The sequence below is a fragment of the Amphibalanus amphitrite genome, unplaced genomic scaffold (assembly GCF_019059575.1).
Source record: "Amphibalanus amphitrite isolate SeventyFive unplaced genomic scaffold, NRLGWU_Aamphi_draft 001212F_arrow, whole genome shotgun sequence".
Lineage (NCBI taxonomy): Eukaryota > Metazoa > Arthropoda > Thecostraca > Balanomorpha > Balanidae > Amphibalanus > Amphibalanus amphitrite.
In genome coordinates, this window is record NW_024882706.1 from 389 (window position 1) to 18,120 (window position 17,732).

The 17,732-nt window shown below is 47.1% G+C and overlaps 2 protein-coding genes across 2 annotated transcripts in view; both read right to left on the reverse strand.

Moving 5' to 3' along the window:
* Nucleotides 1–415: 415 nt before the first annotated feature.
* Nucleotides 416–7,303, reverse strand: LOC122371160 (the record flags this gene model as incomplete). Its single annotated transcript, XM_043347296.1, has 6 exons — nt 6,895–7,303; nt 2,369–2,515; nt 1,866–1,955; nt 1,294–1,428; nt 624–668; nt 416–460 (listed from the first exon to the last, which is right to left on the reverse strand). Coding segments are annotated over exons 1-6 (591 nt in total), but the record flags the coding sequence as incomplete, so codon positions are not given.
* An 8,328-nt stretch (nt 7,304–15,631) lies between these two features.
* LOC122371165 (organic cation transporter protein-like) overlaps nt 15,632–17,732 on the reverse strand; it is a 71,938-nt gene continuing 69,837 nt past the window's right edge. Inside the window, exons 11-12 of the mRNA XM_043347300.1 lie at nt 17,344–17,486; nt 15,632–16,517 (exon numbers count right to left, since the gene is read on the reverse strand). Of these exons, the coding sequence (XP_043203235.1) occupies nt 16,436–16,517; nt 17,344–17,486 (225 nt within the window). The 3' untranslated portion in view covers nt 15,632–16,435. The remainder of the gene's footprint in view (nt 16,518–17,343; nt 17,487–17,732) is intronic.

Sequence of the window (17,732 nt, forward strand, 5' to 3'; positions counted from 1 at the left end):
CTTACTACTTTTGAGGGCCCTTACGATGACGTTTGGTGTCTACTGCAGGCTCGAAGGGACTACTGATTCGTTCAGGTGATTCAGTGCCCATTTATGTCACTTATAGTGCAGGGGGGCATCTTCCCCAACGCCAGGGGGCGTCTTTCCCACCCTGTGGGGTAAGATGCCCCCTTTCACTTCTTCGGGAAAATGCTTAATAGCAAACAAAGTTATCATATTTCAGGCACGAAAGTGTGATATTTTTGGAGAAAAATGATGTCGGCTTCCGTTGAAACTCCAAGTTTTTGCTTTCCTATCGTCGTTTTCGAATAATATATGACATAGCAAAACCCTGGGCATCTTTCCCCACTCTCCCCTACAGTCAGACATACAGTCAGACATACAGTCAGACATACAGATATACAGTCAGACATACAGTCAGACACCGGACCCGGTCCGACTCCAGCTGGCTCTGCAGCATCTGCGGCCAGACATACAGTCAGACATACAGTCAGACATACAGTCAGACATACAGTCAGACACCGGACCCGGTCCGACTCCAGCTGGCTCTGCAGCATCTGCGGCCAGACATACAGTCAGACATACAGTCAGACATACAGTCTCAGACATACAGTCAGACATACAGTCAGACACCGGACCCGGTCCGACTCCAGCTGGCTCTGCAGCATCTGCGGCCAGACATACAGTCAGACATACAGTCAGACATACAGTCAGACATACAGTCAGACATACAGTCAGACATACAGTCAGACATACAGTCAGACATACAGTCAGACATACAGTCAGACATACAGTCAGACATACAGTCAGACATACAGTCAGACATACAGTCATACAGCCAGACATACAGTCAGACATACAGTCAGACATACAGTCGGACATACAGTCAGACATATAGTCGGATATATAGTCATACGGTCAGACATACAGTCAGACATACAGTCAGACACCACGCTGTATGAAGTGAGACACAGCGCATTTTAGAGGCAAACACACACCTGTGGCCGTATTCACAATCGAAGTTTACCCCTGATGGTCGCCCGGCGCCGCGTAGACGGCACTTGGTCTGCGTGGTGCCGTCTGCGTGGCGCCGGGCGACCATCAGGGGTGAACTTCGATTGTGAATATGGTCACAAAAAATAGCCCATTACCGTTACTTCTATACCCCTACCCTTAACCCGTGATTGTGAATACGGCCACTGGGTGTAGTCGGTCGTTGCGCCCACCTGGGTGTATTCAGTCGGTCGCTGCGAGGATCTGGGTGTCTACTTTACTCGCGGTCACTGTGCCCACCTGGGTGTCATTGTCGCTCAACCGCTGCGCCTCCTCCAGGCCGAACATTTTCTCCTGCAGCTCGTGTTTCTGGTTGTTGATGTCCCGCAGCTCCTGGCGCAGTTCCTGCATCAGACTGTCCCGCTCCGGGTTCGACTGGAGCACAGAACAGCACGATGACACGCACAGCGGGGTGACACCACACCACAGCGCGGGGACACCACAGCGCGGGGACACCACAGCACAGCGCGGTGACACCACAGCGCGGTCGCCGACTGGAGCAGGTGGTCAGAGAAGGAAAAGTGGTACCGTGCGAAAAGGAAAAGTGTTGATTTGTCCTGGCAAAGCGACTGTGCCACCTCTACATTATAATTGGTTTGAGATGGCCGAATAGATGTTAAAGTCGAGAAATTCCCGGAGGTGATATTCATTTGACTGTCAGTACCACTTCCCATGGTCCGTAACCCGTCCGATCCCCACTCCCTGTGATCCAGGGACCGTCCACTCACCGTGGTCCGTAACCCGTCCGGTCCCCACCCCCTGTGGCCCGGGGACCGTCTCCACACCCACTGCCCCGGGGACCGTCCACTCACCGTGGTTCGCGTGTCGAGGAAGGCGGTACAGCGGCACTTGCAGCCGCCACCGGGGGAGGCGCGACGCGACTGGGACGCCCGGCCCAAACTCTGCCGGTGCGACACACGTCAGCGCAGACTGAGAGAGCTCCAGCGCCGCACACAACACGCTACTGAGCGCACTACACGCAGACAGGTGCACCGAACACGGCGATCCTACTTCGAGGGTGACTGAACTTTCTACTTCTCCAAGATAAACACATCTCTCTAATGAAAAAAGTCAAAATTTCTGGAGTGGACGACGTAACTCGTCGAAGTGACGTAGGGCGAGGCAATTTGAGCCTCATGCAGTTACTCTGAAACCTTTAAAATATACAGCAGAAATACGCAAATGGGCTGATTCTGCCTACTACCCCAGCGTGACTTTAGTGCTTGTGTTTTAGGTACTTGAGTTGCCAGAGTATGACTGAAAAAAATCACTGTTAGGTACTGCATTCATTGCAATCACTTCTATCACTGCTTACCTGAAACGATCTGGACCTTCCTTTCCCCTTAGCGAGCTCTCCTGGTGATGAGCTTCGATAAGGCTCACGACCCCTGCTTGACGCGCCGTCATGTTCAAAATTATCCAGTTCTCTTTGGAGCATGTCGATGCGATCTTCCAAGCTTCTCTAAAGGTGAGTAGGTAACAATGAAAATATGATAACGTTGATTAAGTTATTAACAAAACAAATTGTTGATATATTTCCACACCAGAATATTTCTATCGGACGAGATTCGCATCAAATTATTCGGTGCAGTTATGAACTGATATTATTAATCGATACTCTACAGCACCATCACTAGGCTAAAAAAAGGTAGGTATTGGCCGTTTTCACGACGGAATAGCAGGCATCTATTTGATACCAATATAATCCTTTGGTTCCTCAGGAATTTTAGTAGTTCTTTTTAGTAGGTTTACCAGCTTTCGAATGAATGGCGCGTTAGTTTGCTATTTTTCTATTAAATATCACATCGATTTACTTTATCTAAGGATTTATCACTAACATCAACATAAAGCGTAAGCACAATTATAAAATTATGAAATTATTAAATACTAGTACAATAGTTAAAAAAAGATACTGAGTTGCCACACTACAAAAGATATATTCATTTATGGCGCACGACAGACATTTAGAAAGCAGCGCCCTGTTTTATTGCACGCTGCTAGCCGCTTCCATTGGGTTTTGCAGGCCGACGTCATTGGTTGTTACACGTATGATGTCACGCGACTTGTGGCCTATCACGGCTCTTTAATGATCTCCACTAAATGAATGCAACAATGGCCTTTTAAGTTGATATCTGTGGCCATCTGTCTATGGAGCGACCAATATGAAAGTTAGATGAATTTACCGGGGTTACATGACTATGAGCAAGCAAATGTGTATCAGGAATGGATTCAGGTGGAGAATTGCGCTGGACCATGAGTGCTCGAGCGCTCCCAATTCCACGCCGGTTTGGCTTTGGAGCCGAGACAGACGATGCGGGTCAAGGTCACCGCTGGGGTAACGCTGGATTGGCTGCGCCCGAGCACCCGTAACGCGGCACAATTCTCCATCTATAGATTTTCCTATTCGCTCAGCATTGTGATACCTAGGTGTTCGTAATAGCAATTACTCTGCTTATGTACTTATCCCCGGTTATTTAAAAGAAGTTTTTGTGAGGGGATATCACGGCTATAGGTAGGTTCTCAGTTGCCCTATTCACGACTTTCAAAGAATGCTCCGATATCTAAATACCGCACAGACCTACTGCATTGGTGAATCTGACAAAAGGTCTGTGGAATTACATTCCCCCTCACCACACCCCTAAAAACTCATCCAGTGTCCAAAACCACTTTTATCGACTCGCCAAAAAAAAAACACACACACACACACACACTCACACAAAGCATGGGGCATGTCAGCTCTCAGTTCATTTATCATTGTCTTTACCATGGTTCAATTGCATTGCGCGATTCAAAGCACGTGAGTGCCTATATAGTATATATGTAGAAAATAATACCTACAGCAAAACATCAAAAATTACAAAGGCTACAATGCTTTAAAAAGTAGGTTCATCAAGGAAGCCCATTTTAGCTTGCGTGGTGTTGCCAACCATGCGATTCCAACGCGGGCTATTCACAACGTCTGCAAAGGCACGTTAACAACTGACAAGCCGCCACCGCTGCCACTTATTCATAGATGGTTGATATCGCAGCTTGAGCGTCAGCAGCGCGGCCCACAACGCGTCGGCGCCAGCGCACGCAGCTGTTGGCACTCGGCAGCCGGTGTTGCGACTTAACGGCCGGCCGGCCCCATGAAGGAGAAGCTCTTGCTGAAGCTTTGTGATCGCCTCATAGCCGCCTTGGATGTCATCTTTCTTGGCAGATCCATCCGTTCAGATGGTACGGTGCAGTCTGGATAAAGGACGAAGTCCAACGCCGCTAACCCCGCGACGGCCACCCCAGAACGTGGCCGCAGACCGAACGGGCGTGAGGGCCGTAAGGGCCACCCCGCCATCCGGTAGGTGGCTGAGCAGCCGGGCGCAGCGGCGCCTGGGCGGCGGCCGCGCTGAGATGAAGTCCCAAACCGCCATGTCGCCATCACCGCCATCACCATTGCTGCAGCTGTTCCCAACCGCCTCCATTGCCGCCGTTGTCAGGTATTGCCAGCAGCCGCGCCGCGGGATGTCAGAAGCCGCGCCTCCAGCGCCCCTCTCCGCACGTGTGCAGGTGCTCTGCGGCCGCCGGGTCCGACGTCCAGGCAGAACATGATATTTCCATGCTGCTCCGACGGTGGGCTGGTCTTGTTTGGGTGTTCCTCCACTGTGACGTCGGTCACGCCTACCCCGGCCAGGGCGCAGAGGCCGACGTCTCACCATCCGGTTGCGGTCCTCAGTCGGGTCGCAACGTGTGCCTCTACCGCAGCGTGGAGCGCGCTCCCGCTGGGCAGCGATACAGCCAAACGTAACATGCGGGCGGCCAGCGCTGCGCCGGACAGCGGACCCATGCAGGGGGTATGCCGGTCTCGGCCATTAGCGGGGTCGTCGGGGCCGAGGCTGTACATACAGCTGGTGACCGCGTGAGCCGCCAATCGAAGCTCACGGCTTATAAGCTCGACGCGGGCATCACACGTTGTCCCGATGGGAGCTCCACGACGCCGCCGCGAACTCCAGCAGCGCGGCTCGCAGCGCGAAGACCGGTACGGACGGCCGGGGCGCAAACGGCGTGCGGGAGTCGCAGGCGACGGAAGACGTTCTGCGGACAGAAAGGGTTGGGCATAAGCTGGTCGGCAGGACACTCTTGAGCCGAGCCTTTGATGTAATTACAGATGATCCAGAAGCATGCACAAAAATTCATGACACACTATTCCCATTTATGTATTTGCTACATATGATATGATATACCAGCTCATGATCAGTGACGCATTCTGGGCAATATGTTCTAAAGTGAAGTAACTGAAGTTACAATTGACAGCTTAAAAACACACACACACGCACACACATTCGATAGCTTATGAGAATAGCATGCCTTGTCTGTTTAATGCAGGAAAATATTTTTCACTTTTTTAGAAACAGCAAAACCGTTGTCAACATGCCATGTCAACTATCTAAACAATTTTTATGGAAACTGCTCTAGCTAGCTTAAAGTTCCACAACGTTTCCGGAGCACTGCACCCAAACTCAGTTCATGTTGCAAGAAAAAACAGTAATAATGCCTCCTAATTTTGAATGAAATATAGGTATGAGTAATTTGATTTGGAAATTGGAAAGCAACAAATTTCCGCACATCATTTTAGCAAAATTACTATTTTCTTCAGCCACCAGGTTTTGCACAAAACTATAGTAAACTTTATGATCTAGTTTACACCAAACCAAAGCCCCTTTTAACAAATGTTGAATAAATTTTAACAATTTTAAAAAATGTATCGTGGAAAAAATGAAAAGTGTAGATTTGTAAAGCCGGGATATTTCACGGATTAGGCACTTAAAGAAATATCTTCACCTTTCTTTGAGCCACCAGCCTTCACCAAGTTTTACACGAATGTAGTGAACCAGACAATGTGGCAACTCAAAATTGTGATGGTTTGAGATAATTATAACGGTAAAAGAAAAAGCAACACAAGGTTCCTTACCCTCGCTTTTTTCACTAGTCCAGATGAGGCTTCAACTGTTGCCGACCTGAGGAGCTATAGGGACTTGAGCTTTCCAAAACTCAATTTCTAAGGGCACTGAGCAGTGTTTGGGTTTCACACGTATGCGATCGTAAGTTATATTAAGTTGACAAAGCAAGCAAAGCAAAGCATGATGCCCCGCGCGTCCACCCGCGACCACGTCCCGCGTCCGACTCCCGACCGCCGCGTGACCCGAGGCTCCCGGCGGTCACGTGACCTACCGGCCGGGACTGCAAACGGCCTTCAACACCATTCTTGTATGACGTCATATCCTACTGAGGTGCTGATTGGTTATTTCCACCGTAGTTATTTTTGTTTCATTGTTTTGCGTGTTTTTCTTATGTGAAATGTAATTAAAAAAATTGCCATATTTTAATCACCATTAAAACATAACTCAATAGGCATAAAAGAAAGCTCGATATATACTTTCCTTGTTTTTAAGAATTCCGGAATTAGATACCCGAGGGAGTAAAGTTGCCACGCTGATTTGATACCTCATAGTCGAAAGGTGGGCTACTAGAACCAAAAATTGCTGTGTTTGTAAATAAATAAGTGATTTGAGGGCAAAAAATGCCCGGATTTAAACTTCTGAAATTATTTTGAACATAAAATATTTCAGTTTGAGGGATGTTAAGGCCTCAAAGGGTAGGTACTTTTTAGGTATTAAATAAGTTCCTCTGCGAAAGTTCCGTCGTGAAAACGGCCATTGTGTATCGAAACTTCGTCTGACATGCGCCGGCTAGCATGCATAAATAAATGATTGACAGAGATCCCAGTCATGGTAAAGTATAACCTTCATAAATAGGTAGTTTTGTACCCACCCGTAAGGAATTGCGATGCTTTTTCAATTTTCTTACCTTTTCATAGACCATATCTTCAGACATATTATCGGTGACGGATTGTAAACTTTTTTCGAATTGGTCCAACTTACAGTGTATGCTCTTGAAATCACAGTTTAAACTGTCGTCATTCCAACGTCCACTCATGTTTAATTTGTTGTAGCTTGTAGTGCACAATAGCTTCCCTCTGTGACGGTGACCAACTGTTACCCACGTGTTGTTTCAGTTAAAAAAAAAGATGCCAAGGATTTTGCTAAAACTTTTGAATTTTCTAACAAAAAAAAATGTTTGTTTCGTCTACCTACACATTACACAGATATCCAAAGACCGTCGGCGATTCGTCTCATTCGATCATGACGCGATGACTGCTACGATAATTTAGGGACATGTTGCTTCAGCGCTTCAGCTATGTTTTAGTAATCTTGGTTGTTGCTACCTCTTGATATTCAATTTCTTGGCTTCGTGAGTTGTCGGCAGCTGCACCTCTTCATTAGTTTGTAAAACCATGAATGATTCAGTGCACTCGTAAAGGCCGCCCCACACTGGAACTCGCATGCGGGTTGCGAGTTTGCGGGTTTTGAGTTTGCGGGCGGGTTTTGCGGGTTTTGAGTTTGCGGGCATAAGATCAAACATGCAGACTGGCTGCAGACTCTACTTATTCATAGAGTGATTAGACCGTTCCTTTATGGTAACTTCATGAATGTAGTGAAGCCGGTTCATCTTCAGAAACTTGCATATAGTCGCAATACCAGCGCAACGAACCAAAATTCGACTCCAACGAAAAACCCGCAAAACTCGCAGAACTCGCAGACCTCGCAGCGAGGAAAATCAAAAGTTGACTTAAAATCAACTTTTGGAATGCGATGCAAGGTCGCTCGCAAGCTAAAAACATGCAGACTGGCTTGTTAGATGGTAGGGGAAGTTGGGGTAATGCCGGAGTTGGGGCAAAGCCGAAATTCGAGATATTTCGAAAACCGTTCGACATGGATGCCACCTGTCAGTGATGCTCTGAAGCTTAAGTGACTACAATTATCGCATGTTTGTTACGAGTCGTCATTCGAAATACTTCGGATGTGAGGGCGCCAAGAGCGTTTTCAGGGTACGTTTCTCTTGCACTACATGCGCCTTTGAAGCTGTATTTCTTACTTATTATGCTACCGTTTGTCTGGCCAATTCGGTCAAGTAATCTTCAGCATGTCTTTGCATAAGTGTGCTGCCTATTTGAAATTTAAACAGCACGTTGAAAAGTTATGGGCCTGCAAATAAAAGTATGGCTGGCTGGGGTAATGCCGAAAACGTGCGATTACGCACGTTGAAGCACGCTACGTGGACTTTACTGCTGTAGAATAGCAACGCGTATTTTTAGTCACACATATTACACTTTTAACCGACACAACGGCCTGTTGCCTATAAGGAATGATTTACCAGGCCTTTTCTTATTACATCACACAATTATAACTTCCAGTGTGCACCAAGCGTCCTCAAGCTCTTAAAACGCGTGTCAGCTTTGATGAATTCTGGATAAAGTTTGAGATAAAGTGGCAAAACATAAATTTTGGCATTCCTCGTAGATCATTTCTCCCATTTTCGGCTTTCCCCGCAGTCCGGGGCAACGCCGAAAAAGTCACTACTTTGATATTTTTAGTTTGTGCGCTTAACGGTATGCGAATTCGTCAAATGCGCCTGGTACGTTTGAAAGGCAAAAGACTGGCCTCTCGAATGACGCCAACATGAATAGCTTATGTTGTCTACCTTGCGTGCTACGGGCGTCAGAAAAAAGTATTCGGCGTTCCCCCAACTTCCCCTAGTGTGGGTCACTCAGCTTAGATTGTATTATTTGATTTTGAAGAAACCCGAAAACCCAAAAACCCGCAACCCGCATGCGAGGTCCAGTGTGGGGCGGCCTTAAGTCGTAGGTACCAACTGTCCTGCGTTTAGCTCGCTTAAAGATCAATGCATTCATGGTGACACAAGAATGTCCAAGTAGGTAAATATGCTTCAAATTATTTAACCCTCGCCAGGCCACCGGGGGTTGATGTATACTTACCCTGGCTCGAAGCCAATAATGGGGCCAACATAGGCCGTCGTGAGGGCTCTCAGAGTCAGATGCCGCCCAAAAAGTCGGCGTATGGGCCAAGAGACCGACATGGCGAGCACCTGACCGTATTGGACTCTCAATAGTCACAATTCGGCTTTTGTCTCTCTTCACAAGTACCATGTGCTAAATGATTCGACGGGTTCCTTGAAGGGCAGCCTACGGATTAAGTCTTTCCCCATCAGGTCAGTAGGCATCTTTCCCCAAGGTACCGAATTAACATCTAATCAATTTGTTAGCACTAAAACTACACCCGAAACAAACTAGTTGGGACAAAGTACACGGATATGAATGTATCACGACCATAGCAAGGGACTTAAAAATTATATATTTTATCTAATATTCACAATGTTTTGACACAAAAATATTTTTTGAAAGCAGCACATATAAAACAAGCAGCCACCAGCCCACCGTTGCCAAACTAAGCTTGGCAACTTTTTGTGCAGTTAACAAGGAAGAGCATTAATTACGCTAAGAGCATTAATTTCCAGGTTTGCTTCTTTATTTCCGCGTTAGAGGGGAAACGTCTTTCCCACCCAGGGCATCTACCCCACTCTCCCCTACCCTTTTTATGTAAAAATATCAACTTTGAAATTTGACCTTTTTTGATCTGACTTGACCTGACCTCCACCAGAACGTAACCTAAACCGGCCGTAATGCGTCAGCTAACCCACACCATTCAATTTGAAATAGAAAATGGGCCTCAAAACACAGTCCTAGTATCGTTTGGTCCATATTAGCCGTTTTCACGACGGGCTATCCGGCGAATGCACCTGATTTGACCAAATCTGCACCTAAACTCTTTTACAGCAAATATCTTCATTTTATGAACTTATTTCAGTGTTTTAATCGAGATGATGCTCTCTGATAATATGACAAAGCAGGCATATAAGCAATTAGTGCAACCCTAGCTGATAGCTGCTAAGAGACACACTGAACCTGATTTGACCAAATATGCACCTAATCTGTACCTACCAGATGTGCAGCAATGTGTACCAGATGGCCGTCGTGAAAACGGCTATTATGACCCTTTGTGACCTGACCTGGCATCAGTGACCTCCTAAGCAACATATGCATTAGGCGACCAATACTGCATCGATAATTTTCGATAACATGCCTTTTATTCGATGTTACGAGTATAACACATTCCTTACCAGGCCCGTAATCTATGAAAAATGCGACCTTTGACCCGACCTGCAACCTCATCGGTTGCACCCAGGGCAGCGAAACTTGGTCACAAGGAAGGTTGCTCGCTGGTGGCGCTATCGAACGCCGTTTGAATTTTTAAAATCAGTCTGTAACTTTATGAGATCTTAGGGGGAGGCCTTTTCGCCGTAAAATTCCCCCTTCCCACCTAAGACCTCGGTAAGTTACAGACCGATTATAAAAATTCAAACGGCCTTCGATAGCGCCACCAGGGAACTACCTGGTGGCGTAGTTTCGTTGACCTAGGTGAAACTGATGACGTCACAGGTCAGGTCAAATGTTGCATTTTCAACGATTACGGCCCCTTTAAGGAGTGCGTTATAACATCGAATAAAAGGCATTTTGTAAAAATAATCGATGCAACGTTGGTCGCCTAATATATGTATATGTTGCTTAGGAGGTTGCACTGATGCCAGGTCAGGTCACAGAGGTCAGGTCACTAGGGGTCACAATATGGACCCAGGTATACCAGAGTCGTGTGATACATGTTTTATGGCCAATTTTACATTTCACATTCAATGGTGTAGGTTAGACGACCATCGGGGCCAGTTAAGGTTCCGTTCTGGACTCTGGTGGATGTCAGGTCAAGGTCAGGTAAAAAATCAAATTTCCAAGTTGACATTTTTGCATAAAAAGGGTACCTATTCGATGCAGCTCATCACGAAGAATCCAATGGTGGTCTTCATTTAACTCTGCGTTATACATATAAGGTCTAAAAGTTGAGTTTGAAAATTTTACGTAATAAATTGAGTAGTTTTTCGTCCTAACTTTTCCAAAAATAGAGCTATCGAGCTCAAATTTGGCATTTCAACAGCAAACCAATAGTTCTTTAATATAAAATTCCATTTTTTACCTTTTGAAAATTTGTGGTGTTTTAGGGGTGGTAGATCTAAAAATTCATTTTTCAACTTAAGGGGTAAAAATCCAAAATTTACAAAAATCCGAGATAGCAGTTTTGCAGCACTTCAAATATCGAGCGCCGGAGCGTCTCGAACCCGGGCTCTCACTACCGGGAGTCCGATGCTCTACCAACTGAGCTACGGGACATTACTAATTTTACACCTTTGTAAATTTCTGGTGTGAAGTGCTTTACCGAGGAAGATAGCGAGAATAGGGGAGAGCGGGGCAATGGCGGACGGTGGGTAATGCCGGGCACCCATCTCTAGTGAGTACCTACTTTGTCCATCACTAATCAGCTGATGTTGTTTACATTTCAGTTGAGCGCCATTCTAGCACGTGGTGCAAGTTTGTCACGGTAGCTCCATTATTTTCATTTTTATAGCGTTAAATGTGTTTTTCGTATCTGATTTTTAATTTTTGTTGCATCTTTTTGCTGACTGTGAAATGTGTTCACGCATTTTCAGTCTTCAGAAGTGCTGCTTTGCAAGGACCTTCAATTAAGCCTTTCTTAGGCGACTGCCATTTGCGACGCAATGCCTTTGACATTGCTTTCTTAAAATAAAGCTGACCTCGGGGTAATACCGGACACGTGTCCGGAATGACTCTACGCGGTTTTGTTTGCGACTTCTGTCGTTAAAGCTCAACGTTTCGGGTTGCTGTGTTTACGGCTGTGTTAGTTTGCTTGCTGTTTCCTGTTGTGTTAGTTTGCTGCTCTGTTGGCGCCGCGCTGTTGTGTTGCAGCGAGTGCAGTGTTGTGTTGCAGTGCAGTGTGAGTGCACTGTTAAAGGGACAATCCCACCTTTAACATGGGGTTTGAGTTGAGATAGCCAAGTTTGCGGCGAGGTTCAGAAACCACTATCTATCTAGGTTGCAACCCCCGCGGCCTACTGGTGTTGAAGAAATTCGTTCCCTTCATTTGAAAATGGGCCTTGTACAAGGCCCTATCTTCAACATGGAGCGACCGTTAGTGTGACGTCACCTCGTTTAGTTATTCTGATTTAAATGGGTTTGTTCGTTGAAAAATCGCTTAAAACTTGGTCTGAACTTTGTTGTGGTGCCTACAGAGTAAAAAGAAACAGCTTTATGACAGTAATGTGGCCTGGGGAAGGAGGTAATTTTGGGCTGTGACGTCACATATTTGAAAGTTTGTGTTTGGAATATGGGAAGCCTAAGATGTTTAATGAAAATTAAATGCCAGAACCGTGTTCCTGGTCATCCAATCTATAAAGTCGGGCACAATTTAACTGGTTTTAACAACATTTTAGAAGGTGGGATAGTCCCTTTAACTGCTGAATACAGTTGTCGTTTCTTAATTCTCACTTAAATCTCCATCGAAAGAACGGTTTAAGGATGAATACCAGTGGCGATATTTCGACTTTTTTGTGCTATTGCACTTAGTCGCCGGCATTACTCCTCGCTTTTTTTGCACCTCCATTTTCACCACATTTTCGCGTAGGCTCTGAATCTGTCATCAGTGATCTGAGATACAAAAACTGGGTGTTATCTGAAAGCCTATTCCTTTGGCTATAACCACAGTCAAAATCACCATAAAATATCTTCAAATAGCTAAGCTATTGAGCAAAATGCTTAGGGTGTCGCCATTGCCCCACTCTCCCCTAAATATGTGAAGAATCACTGACATTTTCGTCGAAGAAGTAAAAACAATGCCAAAAGTTATATTTAATGCGGTGAGCTTTCGGCTGCAAGCCTTCGTCAAACCAACAAAATGACACGATTCAAAATTCACGATCATTTGGTATCGTGTCATTTGTATCGTCATTTGGTATCGTGTGTGTCATTTGTCATTTGTAGGGTAGACCGGGGCAAGTCGCCCCGCCGAGGTAAAACGCCTCACCGATGTTTCTCGGAACTGGCAAGGTTCTGGGGAAACATCCTCTCTTCTATAAAATGTGCACTATATGATCATTATATGACCAGTATAACGCCTTATGGGGCGACTAACGGAGCGAGCGAGAGGGTGGGCCTTGCACGTGCGAAATTTCGAGGGGGTACCTCCAACTGACTTGTGCACGGCACCCTAGTAACCGGTCTCTAGCGATGTGCCAAATTTGAGCACAATCGGCCCAGCCGTTCTCGAGATCTGGAAGCGGCACCCTGCACGTGCGCACGTGCAAAATGGGTCCCAACTGACTTGTGCACGGCACCCTACTAACTGGTCCCTAACCTTGTACCAAATTTGAGCGCCATCGGTTCAGCCGTTCTCGAGATCTGGAAACGACCCCTGCACGTGCGCACGTGCAGTAGCACCCCAACCTTAACACATGCAGATGAATTATCTGATGGAGACCTAACTGTGTACCGAGTTTCAATTCAATCGGCCCAACCGTTGTGCCGTTATTGAGGTTGCAATTTTGGGGGTTCTTAAAAAATGTCCAACTTTACCACGCGCCACGTGCGGTGGTTGGCAAGAACGCATGGTGGCCATCACACCACAGAACTTTTACGTCCAAGTGACATTCAGTAAAGAAGACCGCTTGTCAATCGGATGTCCCGTTCCTAAGATATTAGCTTTTGAAGAGCGTCCCCACGGCCGGCCGGCCGGCCGGCCGGCCGGCCGCTCATACTCAGCAATTTCCGTTAATCTAAGGAAAGACTCCGCTCGCTTCGCTCGCTCCGTAAACAGACTGGAAAGAAATTGTGATAACTGACATAACTCTTTAGGGAGGTATAGCCAAAAATGTGTTTTTCAGGTGATTTTTATGTTTTGTTGTCTGATTATGCATCATGGCGTTCTTTTATGTTCCACATCAGGTTAACGACTTTTATGTATTCTGAACAACTATTATCTAACGCTTATAATGCCGGGTTGTTTCGTGTTAAATTATGTCTTGCTGGAGCGCAGGCGTTGTTCTCTGACCGAATTACGCGATGGGGTAAAACGCCCCAGTAGGTCGCGGGGCAAAAAGCCCCACGGGGCGTTTTACCTCATGTGTTGTTCGGACTACCCACTTCCTAATGTTCGGTAGCTGGCTAACAGTAAGTTTCTATGCCTTTATACGTATTTTACTCAGCAACTGGAAGGCAAAGGAAGTATTTTGTTAACATTTGCATTGCAATAATTTATTATTTGGGCTTATGAGGCAGGTGAAAAACCTGCTCATACAATAGTGTCATAGCTATTAGCTGAACACCTGATGGAATGTGCTAACTTCAGTCTAACGGAACTCTCATACAGGATTTAGCCAACTACCATGTTTAATCTTTAATCTAGAGTATGGGGCTACTTGCCCCAGGCCGTGGGGCGTTTTGCCCTGGGGTTGGGGCAAAATGCCCCATTTGCAGTTGCTTCACAAATCACTTCCTAGCTTGGAGTCCGATCATAAGTGAATGAATTTGAGGGGTGGAATTTAAAGTAAAATGTCCAAAGAACGCATTGAGCACAAATTTGGCCTTCCAGGTGATGTGGGACAAAAGTTATGTGGCAAAATAAATTATCTGGGGCGTCTTGCCCCAGGCTTCCCTACTGTCAAGGCCGATATTTTACGCCTGATTAACCGTGCGTGTTTGAGATACTGGGTCAAGTTCTGCATCTATTGTTTTGTCTTTTTGGTTGAAATTGGTACTTGGAACTCCCACCCCACCCTCTCCCGTCGGTGCAAAGTTGGCGCAACCCCCGTCGGTGCGCGGGTGAAATAAACATGTGTTTTCCTGTAACTTTTTTACCTGTGAGTACAAGGTCATTACACTGTAGAACGCTTTAAACAGGATTCCTGTATGTTTGATGCAGTCTTGCAATGCAATCCAGCCATCCAAGAAACTTTGCGCGAGACGTTTTCTTGGATGGTTTTCTTGGATAGCTTGATTTCATCGAGGGCTTCTGTTTTAAAGAAAATTTGTAAGCTTTGCTGAACTGTTGAGCAATTAGAACTGCCAGTATTTCAGTATTTAACGTGTAGTTAATGTTACTGTATTTTATTTATGCATATTTCGACCTTTTTAAGCAAATAACGAACGATATTAAGAAACATACAGGAAATAATATCTAGGACTCTACCGCGACGAAATATTTCTATCTCGAGTTTTCAAAGAATTTCATGCACTCGGCCAAGGCCTCGTGCATGAAATCCTTTGAAAACTCTCGATAGAAATATTTCGTTTTCGCGGTATCGTCCAAGAATGTATATCCTTGCACAAGCACTGATAAAACTTGTAAACCATGTGTAGGTAAACCCCACTGCAAGTGCAGAATGCAAAAATTAGAGGTGTCAAGTTTATTCTTAGTACATGTTATCCCAGCAATTACTGGGGCGATTGCGCTGAATCTTGGCATGTGGGAAGACACCAACCGAGCAACGTATATCCAAATGTCACGGTTGGGGTGCTATACTGCACGTGCATGCGTGCAGGTATCGTTTCCAGGTCTCGAGAACAGCTGGACCGATTGCGCTCAAACTTGGCACTCGGTTAGGGATCGGTGTGTGGGGTGCCGGACAAAAGTCAGTTGGAACCCCGTTTGCACGTGATGTACAGGACTCACACTCGCACTCGGTCGTTTATCGTCCCAAAAAGGCGTCATACTGGTAAAAGTGTGCATACCACCACACATATTGTTTATTCGCATTCGGTCACTTTACATGTTTGCGCTTTTCCACCGAACGGTATGCATGCAAATGCATTCTGAAATCAATCACGGATAAAAAGTTTTCAAGAAATATCATTAGCACAAAGGAGGTACATACCCATATATTTTTTTTTGTCACACACAATAAAACATTTGCTTATCGTAGGTAGCATATTTCTTGAATATTCAACATAGCCTATACGACATGTTTAACAGATCTACTTTGATAATCAACAAACCTAATTAAGCTCGCCTGAGTAACCAGGTTGCATTGCTTATATTGCAGGCATACGTCACGGCGTCTATGTACAGTGTGTTGAGCTGGACGTTCCCTGAACAGACGGCTGCCGCTTCCCCGCCATCGGTCACAATCGGTTACAAAAACACACCTTCATTCCTGTTTGGCATGAATGTCCGGCCACTGTCTGTTCAGGTGACCCGTACCGGCCGGCCCCGGGTGACCGGGCGGTACAGTCACCTGTACCGGCCGGTACCAGGAAACCGAGTGGTACGACCCGTACCGGCCGGCATCAGGCGGCACAGTCGTCTGTACCGGTCGGCCCCAGGCGGTACAGTCGTCTGTACCGGTCGGCCCCAGGCGGTGCAGTCGTCTGTACCGGCCGGCACCAGGAGACCGGGTGGTATAGTCACCTGAACCGGTCGGCACCAGGCGGTACAGTCGCCTGTACCGGCCGGTGTCCGTTCAGGGTGGCCTGTACCGGCCGGCCCCAGGTGACCGGGTGGGCCGGTACAGTGACCTGTACCGGCTGACGTCCTCACGCCGGCGCCCGCTCCGGATGACCTGTGCCTGGGCCGTCTAGGGGCTGCTGCTCAGCTGTTGTGTCGTGAGTCTCAGACCTGGCGAAATACGCTCTGTGACAACACGGATCTGGCGCGTAGAAAATTATGTGACGTAACAGCCTAGAGAAGAATAGTAGATATCGTCAGAGATACAGTGGGGACAAGCTGGCATCACTGCATCAGGTGACAGGTGCTAACGTAGAGGGGGAAATGAACATGTTATACAATATTTGTTCAGCAGGTTGAAGGAAATGTCGGCACAAAGGACAGTTATTGAGCCAAATAGTGACGGCCACCTAATTAGCGGCGATGCCGCTACCCTGCAGGCTGCCGCACTGTGCTGATAACCACCGAGAGCATCATCGGGCCGAACGGCCAAGTCAGACGGACTTGGTAGCGTTTTTGGACAATAACAAAGTACCTGGGCTCATCCCATCAGAAAGCCAAACATGTGAAGGGCGCATAACATACGAGGAATGTATAGGATCGCATTCGCAATACAAAATATGTATGGATAGCGCACCATTAATATCTGATTATTTGAACGGCTCTTGGTGAAATACAAGAAGTGAGGAATCACCAAAGTTAGAATTTAAGCACACTCGAAACAAGTCGGAAGCCAGAGAGTGCTGCGCAATCTCTGGCAGCAGCCTCAAGTCTCTGAGAGTCTGATACCAGTCCCAGTCTGACAGTCTCTGGCAGTCTGACACCAGCCCCAGTCTGTTAGTCTCTGGCAGCAGTTCCAGTATCTGACAGCAGTCCCAGTCTCTGGCAGAGTTTCTCACAGTCTCTGACAGACCCTACCCTGACAGTCTCTGACAGCAGTCCCAGTCTCTGACAGCGGTCGCCGGCCAGTCTCTGACAGCGGTGTCCGACCACTGACCTGCGTGTGTCGCCGAACACGTCCGCCACGGTCTCCGGCAGCGGCCGGCCGGCCGTCTCGGGCAGCAGCAGGACAGAGAGGCCGGAGCCGACCGCCGACAGGCCGTACACCACCACCGGCAGAGACGGGTGCACGTCGTCCCTCTGCGCGGTCACACCGGGGCCAGAGTGGGGTACAGTTACACCGGGGCCAGAGTGGGGTACAGTTACACCGGGGCCGGAGTGGGGTACAGTTACACCGGGGCCAGAGTGGGGTACAGTTACATACATCGGGACGCAGTACAGTTACATCGGGGTCAGAGTGGGGTACAGTCACACCGGGGCCAGAGTGGGGTACAGTTACACCAGGGCCAGAGTGGGGTACAGTTACACCGGGGCCGGAGTGGGGAA